The 11,661-nt window shown below is 38.4% G+C and overlaps 1 protein-coding gene across 1 annotated transcript in view; it reads right to left on the reverse strand.

Moving 5' to 3' along the window:
- Nucleotides 1–11,432, reverse strand: part of LOC106094648 (chitin synthase chs-2) — a 414,794-nt gene extending 403,362 nt beyond the window's left edge. Inside the window, exons 1-2 of the mRNA XM_059360879.1 lie at nt 11,184–11,432; nt 10,885–11,120 (exon numbers count right to left, since the gene is read on the reverse strand). Coding sequence (XP_059216862.1) covers nt 10,885–11,120; nt 11,184–11,230 — 283 coding nt within the window. The 5' untranslated portion in view covers nt 11,231–11,432. The remainder of the gene's footprint in view (nt 1–10,884; nt 11,121–11,183) is intronic.
- Between the last annotated feature and the right edge of the window lie 229 nt (nt 11,433–11,661).

Raw genomic sequence — 11,661 nt, forward strand, 5'->3', positions numbered from 1 at the left:
AACAATAAAGCGATTTTCGATTATTAATATTTGTGCTTGTTCTCTAATCCTGAAATATAAAAGGCAACACTCGTAAATAAAGTTATCGATTCATTTGAATTAATTATTTTGGTGGAAACAAATATTACAGACGATGAAAACGGCTTTTACAATACTAATAACTTTAGCTTAACAGGACTTTCCTCATCAAAGATGGATTTGGTGGAGGCATAGCAATTTACGTAAAAGAAAACATAAAGTATAATACAATGAAGGAAACTACCCTACTACTACGAATCAATTCGACTAGATATAACCATTGTTGGTGAGAAAGATTGATCTTTTTTATCTATTTACCGACCAACTATTAAAAATACACGTTTTTTGTCAATGAACTAAATAGAACAGAGCATTAAAGATATTCATAAAAACAAGTAAAAGCGTGCTAAGTTCGGCCGGGCCGAATCTTATATACCCTCCACCATGGATCGCATTTGTCGAGTTCTTTTCCCGGCATCTCTTTTTAGGCAAAAAAATGATATAAGAAAAGATTTGCTCTGCCATAGAGCGATATCAAGATATAGTCCGGTTTGGACCACAATTATATTATATGTTGGAAACCTGTGTAAAATGTCAATCCGAATATAAATTGCGCCCTTTGGGGGCTCAAGAAGTAAAATGGAGAGACTGAGACTGTATCGGGCTATGGACCGATTCAGACCATAATAAACACGTATGATGATGGTCATGAGAGAATCCGTCGTACAAAATTTCAGGCAAATCGGATAATAATTGCGACCTCTAGAGGCTCAAGAAGTCAAGATCCCAGATCGGTTTATATGGCAGCTATATCAGGTTGTGAACCGACTTGTACCTTATTTGACATAGTTGTTGAAAGTAACAATAAAAAACGTCTTGCAAAATTTCAGCCAAATCGGATAGGAATTGCGCCCTCTAGAAGCTCAAGAAGTCAAGTCCCCAGATCTGTTTATATGACTGCTATATCAGGTTATGAACCGATTTAAACCATACTTGGCACAGTTTTTGGATATCATAATAAAATACTACATGCAAAAATTCATTCAAATTGGATAAGAATTGCGCCCTCCAGAGGCTCAAGAAGTCAAGACCCAAGATCGGTTTATATGGCAGCTATATCAGGTTAAGGACCGATTTGAACCATACTTGGCACAGTTGTTGGATATCATAACAAAACACGTCGTGCAAAATTTTATTCCAATCGGATAAGAATTGCGCACTCTGGAGGCTCAAGAAGTCAAAACCCCAGATCGGTTTATATGGCAGCTATATCAGGTTATCGACCGATTTGAACCATTCTTGACACAGTTGGTGGATATAATATCGAAACACGTCGTGCAAAATTTCATCCTAATCGGATAAGAATTGCGCACTCTAGAGGCTCAAGAAGTCAAGACCCAAGATCGGTTTATATGGCAGATATATCAAAACATGGACCGATATGGCCCATTTACAATACCAACCGACCTACACTTATAAGAAGTATTTGTGCAAAATTTCAAGCGGCTAGCTTTACTCCTTCGGAAGTTAGCGTGTCTTAGCGTATCTGACGGACGGACAGACGGACGGACATGGCTATATCGACATAAAATTTCACGACGATCAAGAATATATATACTTTATGGGGTCTCAGACGAATATTTCGAGAAGTTACAATCAGAATGACGAAATTAGTATACCCCCCATCTTATGGTGGAGGGTATAAAAATCAATTTATGTTTGTTTGTAGGTTTGTAGGTTTGTTTCTTTGTTTGTGTGTTCCTTATAGACTCAGAAACGGCAGAACCGATTTTCTTGAAATTTTCACAGATGGTGCACATCGACCCCGTGGTGAAAATAGTGTACTACATTTGTTGATATCTGAAGAGGGGACGGACCCTCCGCCTTACCCTAATTTTCAGAAACGCCAGGTCTCGGAGATGGGTGGTGCGATTTAAGCGAAATTTTGTGCGCTCTCATATAGTAACCTAAAAATAAAAATTTGGTATCCAAATTTCGGATGTGGTACCTAGGGGGGCTGCCCCACCTTAAAGCCTACGAAATATATATTTAGACTAAACGCGACAATATGGGACTCAAATGAAAGGTATTTAGGATAAAAAAACGTATCTGATATCCAATTATCGGACCAAGTGTTAGGGGGACCATCCCAAGCTCCAAAACAGCCCTAAATCGGACATATTTACCGATCATGGCAATATGGAACTCAAATGAAAGTTATTTGCGAGTAGAATACGAATCCGATATCCAAATATGGGACCACGTTTTTGGGGGTCCACCCCTCCCCAAAACACACCCCAAACAGGACTTATTTACTGACCATGGGAATATGGGGCTTAAATAAAAGGTATTTGAATGTAGAATACAAATCTGATATCCAAATATGGGGCTAAATCCCCAAAAGGGGACAAATTTACGACCATAGCAATATGGGGCTCAAATGAAAGGTGTTTGGGAGTAAAGCACGAATCTGATATCAATATATGGGAAAAAAGTCTATGGGGCCACCCCACCCCCACAACACCACCCAAATAGTAAGTATTTTTCTGACTATTGCAATATGAGGCTCAAATAAAAGGGTTTTTAAAGTGGAACACAAATCCGATATATATTTTCAAAGCCAACTCACTGGGTGGCCGCCCATCCCCAAAACACCTCCCAAGTCGGTCATGTTTGCCGACTGTGAAAATATGGGGCTCAAATTAATGGTTTGTGGGACGTCTAGCGGACGTCCCACCACCACAGCAACCCCCAAATAGGACGTATTTGCTCACCAAGACTATTTGGGTCTTAAAGAGAGTGGAACTAAATATTCATAGTTTTTAGGGTCAATACTTCAAACCGGATATATTTGCTGACTTTTGCAAGAAGGAGTTTAAATGAGATTAGAAAACGAATTTGATATCCAATTTTGAGGGCAATGGCAATATGGCAAATAAATGATATATAGATATATAAGAATAGAGTACGTTGCTGATATATTTTCCGGGCTTAGAGTTTGGGGGACCACCCCAATTACCAAAACACCCCTAAATCGGGCATATTTACCCACCATGTCAATGTGGTGATTAAATGAAAGGTATTGGGGGGTAGAGCAAGAATTGATATCCATTTTCGCAAGAATTGATACCCAAAATACCCCACAAACAGCAATTTTTTAGTGACCATCGCAATATGGGGCTCAAGAAAGGTATTTGGGAGTAGAATATGTATTTTAAGAATGGAGTACACCTTCCATCCAAACTTAAATTCGTAGATCAATAAAGGTCATATGGGATTCGGATAAAGACACTTATATTGTTAAACTGTTAGTCAAGCGATATACTATTTTCGTAGCATGGTATTTCACTAAAATATCTTTAATTGGCGAAAATAAATATTCCAAGGGAACTTTTGTTCCATATAAAGTAAAAGAAGGTGTAGCGGAGCGGGCCCGGGTCAGCTAGTATATTATAAGTTTCAATTTGGCAATTTGTAATAAAGAGGATAAACCGACCATTATTACCAAGAACAGGCAGGAGGTACTAGATATTACCTTTGTATCGGAAGATATAATTGGAAGAATATGGGAGGTGTTGGATGACCACAGCTTCTCTGATCATCATTAAATTAGTTATAGCCTTGGCGAAAATACTGGAGTATTGGTCCCTCGGCTAAACAGAAGAAAGGGGGATTGGGATAAATTTCAGCACAAATTCTGCACCACAGTCCCAGCTTGACTAGAAAAGGAAGTGGAAACAACGGAGGATATAGACATAGTGGTCAAGCGGATCACGAATGTCCTGAATGAGTCGCTTGTGTCAGCATGCCCTAATGCCAAGACAATGGGCAAACTGCGACCGCCATGGACCCCAGAGCTGGTTGGTCTAAGGAAGGACTGCAGAAAACTTTTCAACACAGCAAAAGCCACAAGAGCACCACACGATTGGGACATCTATAAGGCTGAGCTAAGAAAAAATATGGCTCAGAACAAATCCTGGGTAAAATTCTGCAGCTCCGTGGTGGAGACATCTGAGGTCTCTATGCTAAGGAAGATTCTGTCCTCGAGACACTCTCGTAAGAGAATGTATGGACAATGTCTAGTGAGGAAACACTAGAACTACTCGATGATATAGATTTTCCGGGAAATTCTCCAACGGACAACTTGGCGCCAGAAGAGGTTGTCACTGATATGCATTCGTCGGAGGCCATAAGGGAAATTGTATAAGAAGTTTCGACTCATTTAAATCGCCAGGCCCTGATGATGAATCACCGGTTGAATTACGGGATGTGTCTGATAGACAGGTTCCTTTGCTTACGGAAATATGCTCTGCTTGTATCAGAATGTCATATATACCTGTGGGATGGAGGGACACTCAGATAATTTTCATTCCGAAAGCAGGAAAACCCTACCACACGAAGGCGAAAGACTATTAGTCTGTCATCCTTTATGTTCAAGATTCTTGAGAGGTAGATAGAAATATATCTTAGGGCAAAAATCCTTGGAGATCGCCTGTCGCGGCAGAAGCATGCATATAGTAAAGGCAATAGTTGCTTTTCTTGTCATTGATGGTGCTTTCAATAATGTAAAACCTACGTCAATCATGAAGGAGTTGGAGTTTTTAGGCATCGACTGTACCGTAAGAAAGTTTATTAAAAACTTACTTACTAAAAGATGCATTACGGCAAGTTTGAGATCTGTGGATCTATAAAGATGGGTCAGCAGAGGAACCCCTCAAGGAGGTGTACTGTCTCCTTTACTTCGGAGTATAGCCATTAACAATATATTATCTTGTAAAAGTGGTCGCGTATGTTAGGGGAAAGTTTCCCAGCACTCTAAGAGATATACTTCAGGAAGCTCTACGTGTAACAGCAAAGTGGGCTACCGAAAGTGGTCTAGGTATTAACCCGTGCGAGACAGAAGTAGTTCTTTTTTGCAGGAGACACAAGTTGCCTACAGTGGTACCTGTCTCCTTGGGAGAAGAGAATGCTCCATTTGCAGAAAGCGCATAATACCTGGGTGTTTTGCTGGATAGGAAACTGAATTTCAAATCCAAGCAAGGAAATGGCAAGAAAGGCCACTCTTGCCCTATACACCTGCAAGAGAGCCATTGGCCAAAGTTGGGGATTTAGACCGCGTGTCATGCATCGGGTATATACTGCAGTTGGTTGACCTATAATGCTATATGGTGTTGTGGTCTGGTGGACGGTGCTTCAAAAATCCACCACTGCTCAATACTTAACCGGAGCGATTTGTGCATCACAGCCGCACTGAGGACGACACTATCTGATGCACTGAATTTAATGCTACATCTTATGCCCCTGGACATTGTGGCTACCCAAATTGCAGCGACCACTGCCGTGAGGTTAAGAGAGCTTTCGCATTGGTCATATGGCGGCTACGGACACTGTGTTATCCTTGATACAATATCCGATGTTCCAGGCAGTGTGGTTTACACCCTACTTGAGCCGCTTTTTGATAAAAAGTACTGTACCACTATTCCTGATAGAACCGATTGGAACTACGATATCCCTGGCAACAGAAGTTACATAAACTTTTATACGGATGGTTCCAATCTAAACGACCAGTTGGGCTTTAGAGTGTACTCTCAAGATCTAGAACGGGTCATATCGAAGAGGTTACCCGACCACTGCAGTGCGTATCAAGCGGAGCTCCTTGCAATCAAGGAAGTGGTGGAATGGCTAAGATATAATGTCATAGCGAATTTTTTAAGACAAACTTCCTTTAAAATTTTTTCTAAAGACAAAATTTTTATAAAAAAAAATTTTTAACTTTTTCTAAAGAATACATTTTAATTAATTTTTTCAAGGACTTTCAGCGGAAAACTCTTTAAAGACTAACCTCGAGATTATTGTTTTAAACCAAAATTTTAATTTTGCATAAACATTTTTAAAATCTTTTTATTATGCTTATAGACAAATTTCAATAATTATTTTTTAAGACAAAATGTTTACCCAATACGCCTAACCCTCGATTCCGTTGTCCAATTTTGATGAAATACGAAATAGGTCAACTATGCATAAGACGAGCGGGTAGAGCTAGAACTTCGACATTTGGCTTAAATGATTGTTTTTGCGAAATAAAGGGGTCAGGCAAAAATAGGAAAAATAGTAATGAAACCCGAAGAAACGTACGTGTAGTACCGTATTTGGTACTATTTCATACTTTCTTTACGGATTGAACTAGATCTCTGAAATTTAACATGTAGATTCTACTAAGAATTAATTGTTGGATGACTCCAAAATTTTTAACAAGTCATACATTTTGGTACCAAAAAGTACGAAATGAAAGTAAAGTTAAAAAATTTGTTAAAAATGATCGATGTCTTGACAAATATACATAGGATATACCAGATATGAAATTTGGAATCTTACCAGGAGTTGAATAAAAAGAAATTTAAGTGATGTAATTGGTACTATTAAGTACTTCTTTATAATTGAGCTACAGATCAGAAATTTGGGATACAGTCACATCTTGGCGGTATGTACCGGATGACTAGAATATTGTTTTGTACTAAAACGTTTTGTTTAAGGTACTAAAACGTAAAAAATGGTACATTATTGACGGATTGAGCTTAGATCTTAAAATTTCGATATAGTTACACCTTGACAGTATTTATCTGCCGACTAGAGTTTTTATACCCTCCACCATAAGATGGGGGGTATACTAATTTCGTCATTCTGTTTGTAACTATTCGAAATATTCGCCTGAGACCCCATAAAGTATATATATTCTTGATCGTCGAGACATTTTATGTCGATCTAGCCATATCCGTCCGTCTGTCCGTCCGTCCGTCCGTCTGTCTGTCGAAAGCACGCTAACTTCCGAAGGAGTAAAGCTAGCCGCTTGAAATTTTGCACAAATACTTCTTATTAGTGTAGGTCGGGTGGTATTGTTCCATGTACATTATTTTGGTGGAGGCCCACCCCACATTCTTTCAAAATTGAAAAAGTTTTAAAATTCTTCTGTAACAGTGAAATTGGCAAAGATACCTCAAATTTATCATTGAAAATTGTGGTCGCTACTGCGTGCAGAAGCTGACCCATCGGCGGAGTCGGTTGGTCATAAAATCAGAGCTAAATTTTGAATAGCAAACCAATGCACTATTTATAGGCCAATTCCAATCTTATATCCGGTAAAAATTGTATCCATATATAAGTCTTAATATTATCCTAATTTATTTCAGAAAAATTAAGAAATGGTGGTAGAACTAACAAGTAAAAGCGTGCTAAGTTCGGCCGGGCCGAATCTTATATACCCTCCACCATGGATCGCATTTGTCAAGTTCTTTTCCTGGCATCTCTTCTTCTTATCGATATGGTCCGGTTCGGACCACAATTAAATTATATGTTGGAGACCTGTGTAAAATTTCAGCCAATTCGTATAAGAATTGCGCCCATTGGGGCTCACGAAGTAAAATAGAGAGAACGATTTTTATGGGACCTGTATCGGATCCGATTCAGACCATAATAAACACGTTTGTTGATGGTCATGAGAGGATCCGTCGTACAAAATTTTAGGCATATCGGATAATATGGCAGCTATATCAGGTTATGAACCGATTTGAACCTTATTTGACACAGTTGTTGAAAGTAAAAATAAAATACGTCATGCAAAATTTCAGCCAAATCGGATAGGAATTGCGCCCTCTAGAAGCTCAAGAAGTCAAATCCACAGATCTGTTTACATGACAGCTATATCAGGTTATGGACCGATTTCAACCATACTTGGCACAGTTGTTGGATATTATAACGAAATACTTCGCGCAAAAATTCATTCAAATCGGATAAGAATTGTGCCCTCTAGAGGCTCAAGAAGTCAAGACCCAAGATCGGTTTATATGGCAGCTATATCAGGTTATGGACCGATTTAAACCATACTTAGCACAGTTGTTGGGTATAATAACAAAACACGTCGTGCAAAATTTCATTCCAATCGGATAAGAATTGCGCACTCTAGAGGCTCAAGAAGTCAAGACCCAAGATCGTTTTATATGGCAGCCATATCAGGTTATTGACCGATTTGAACCATACTTAGCACAGTTGTTGGATATCATAACAAAACACGTCGTGCAAAATTTCATTCTGATCGGATAAGAATTGCGCACGCTAGAGGCTCAAGAAGTCAAGACCCAAGATCGGTTTATATGGCTGCTATATCAGGTTATGGACCGATTTGATTGCACACTCTAGAGGCTTAAGAAATCAAGACCCAAGATCGGTTTATATGGCAGCTATATCAAAACATGGACCGATATGGCCCATTTACAATACCAACCGACCTACACTAATAAGAAGTATTTATGCAAAATTTCAAGCGGCTAGCTTTACTCCTTCGGAAGTTAGCGTGCTTTCGACAGACAGACGGACGGACGGACGGACGGACGGACAGACGGACATGGCTAGATCGACATAAAATGTCACGACGATCAAGAATATATATACTTTATGGGGTCTCAGACGAATATTTCGAGTAGTTACAAACAGAATGACGAAATTAGTATACCCCCCATCTTATGGTGGAGGGTATAAAAATCTGCCATTATACGAACACATGCACTGCCGCTTTCGCAATAAATACGATACAAATGCAACATATCAACGTATCAACAGTGTTGTCGAGCGTGGTTATTTGGGTATTTGTATCATAGAGCCGTTTTCACAATTGACTTTTTCCTCCAGGACAAACCTTTTGGGATATGAAAATGGATTTGAAGTTCCAAAGATTAGAAAGGGTTTTGAAAATTTGTAAATTTTGTTGGAATAAAAATAGTTCAACCTCGCCTACAGCGAACCAAAAGAGCTAGAATAATGAAACAAGAAGCAAGTTGATCATTGCTCCTAATTAAAATATATTCTATTATTAAAGAATTTATTAAAAACAAGAATCTAATATTAATGAAATTGTTGCGCCTTGTTTGTTTGTTTTTCTGTTCCGTATAGACTAAAAAACGGCAAAACCGATTTTCATGAAATTTTCACAGATGGTAGAGTTTAGGCCCCCGGTGAAAATAGGGTATTTCGTTTTTTGATATCTGAAGGGGGCGGGGGACCCTCCCCCATACCTCAATTTTCATAAACGCCAGATCTCAGAGATAAGTGCACCGATTTAAGCGAAATTGTGTATGCCACTTTATGGCACCCCAAAAACACAAAATTGGTATAAAATTTGTGGGTGGGGCGTCCCCTAGATAAGAATTGCGCTCTCTAGAGGCTCAAGAAGTCAAGACCCAAGATCGGTAAATATGGCTGCTATATCAAGTTATGGACTGATTTGAACCATACTTGGCCAAGTTCTTGGATCCAGATCTCGGAGATTGGTGGTGCAATTTAAGCGAAATTTTGTGTGCTCTCTAAAAGTACCCAAAAAATAAAAATTTGGTATTAAAATTTCGGATGGGGTACCTAGGGGGCCGCACCACTCTTAAACCTACCAAACATATATTTAGACCAATAACGACAATATGGAACTCAAATGAATGGTATTTAGGATACGAAAACGTATCCGATATCCAATCGTCGAACTAAGCATTAGGGGGCCAACTCAACCCCCAAAACCCACTAAATCGGACATATTTACCGACCATTGCAATGTGGAGCTTAAATGAAAGGTATTTGGGGGTTAGAGCAAGAATTGATACCCACTTTCGGGACCAATTTTCTGGTGGTCTACCCCTTTCCCAAAATACCCCACAAACAGCAATTTTTTACTGACCATCGCAATATGGGGCTCAAATAAAGATATTTGGGATTAAAATACGAATTTGATATCCAAATGTAAGACCATGCATTTAGGGCATCACCCCTTTCCCAAAACACCCCCCAAAGGGTAAAAATTTCTCAACTATGCCAATATGTGGTTCTAATGAAAGGTATTTGAGATTAGAAAACGAATTTTATAACCTATTTTGGGGGACGCCAAATCGTGTAATTCCACCTAAACCAATGACAATATGGGGTTTAAATAAATGGTATACGAAAGAAGAGCACGATGCTGATATTTTTTCAGGGCTAAGTTTCTAGGGGACCACCTCTCCCCCGAAAACACCGCTAAATCAGATATCATGAGAATATCAGGCTGAAATAAAGTATTTTAAGAATAGAGTCAACCCTACATCCAAACTTAAATTCGTAGACCAATAAAGATCATATGGGGTTCAGATAAAAGCACATATCTGAACCCCATAGTTACCAAGTGGTAACTTTAAAATATGATTTTGAGTGTAGATAACCAAAACTACAACAAAATAATAATTAGTGAACATCCAAACTTTAACGGGCGCACCCTCCCTTTACCCTATTTTCAAAAATGTTAGATCTCGAAGATGAGTGGGGCGATTTAAGCGAAATTTATTTTGTTTATAATAACAGAAGTTTGGTATTTGAAAGGTATTTGAGACTAGAGCACGATTCTGGGCGTCCACTTCACCCCCAAAAATATCCCCATACCGGTTATATTTACCGACCGCAATTAAAGGTTCAAATCGAAGGTATTTCGGAGTAAAGAACGAAAATTATATCCACATTGAGGGGAAATATCTGAAAGGCCGTACCAGCACCCAAAAATAGGAATTATTTCCTTTCCGTGTCAGAATAGGCCTCAGATAAAATAAGAGAGTGAAAGAAGGCGCAGCGGAGCGGACCCTGTCCAGCTACTATAGCAATATAAATTCATGAAACAACATTTACTGACAGGAAAAAGAGAAAAGTTTTTAAAAAATACATCATAACTTCCTAATTTATATGTGAAGAATTAAGTACAACATACAACAAATTTGTGTTAAATTTCAAAAGAATTTTTTTGAGTGTAAATCGGATTGCACTGGGTTGAACTAAAAAAACATTGCAAACATGACAGTTACGTACCTTCATAGCAATATTTAACTCTGCGGTTCGGTTCAACTTGGGCCACCATAAAAACGAACGACAGCTTCGACAATGCAGCTGACACCAGTATAATGGCGAAAACAAAGATGTAGGTAAACAACTTGAAAAGCTTCAAAAATAATCCCAGTTTCGTCCAGCTGGCAGCGGATCCGGTTGCTTTTTTAGAAGGTGGGTCTTGAAAAGAGTCCCATAACGGTGGTTTCTCCTTATTTTTGCTAAAAGGTAAATATATTGTTTCGCATTATTATTAAACACCTATCTTAATTATGTTTATGTACCGAGCCCTGGAAAATCCTTCTTCATTAAAATCGTCTTCGGTATCCATCCGGATTTAAAAGTTAATTTCAGGCCTCTTTTTATTGTCAAGCGGAGTTTTTCGATTGGGAGATAAATTTATACTGCAATGATCAACATTTTCTGATGATGACAAACCAAACTGACGATGCCACATTGATATTTGATAATCGATTTGTATGATAAGACTTGTGACTTTTTCATGCTCGTATCAATGCCAGAGCCTACCTATCTGTTTGGTTGACTGATAATAGCAATGTGGCCATGCACTTTTATATATCTTTTTATTTGTAAATGTTCAATAAAACATTTTTTTAATGATACGCCGTAAATATATACTAGATATGGTTCACATAAGTAGTTATTTTAGTAACAAAGAGAATATCTTAGTAGACTTTATGTTATTTTGAACAAACTTAAAACTAAAATAAATATGGCTACCTAAATATTTAATAAACAAGT

The sequence above is a fragment of the Stomoxys calcitrans genome, chromosome 1, assembly GCF_963082655.1.
Source record: "Stomoxys calcitrans chromosome 1, idStoCalc2.1, whole genome shotgun sequence".
NCBI classification, from domain to species: domain Eukaryota; kingdom Metazoa; phylum Arthropoda; class Insecta; order Diptera; family Muscidae; genus Stomoxys; species Stomoxys calcitrans.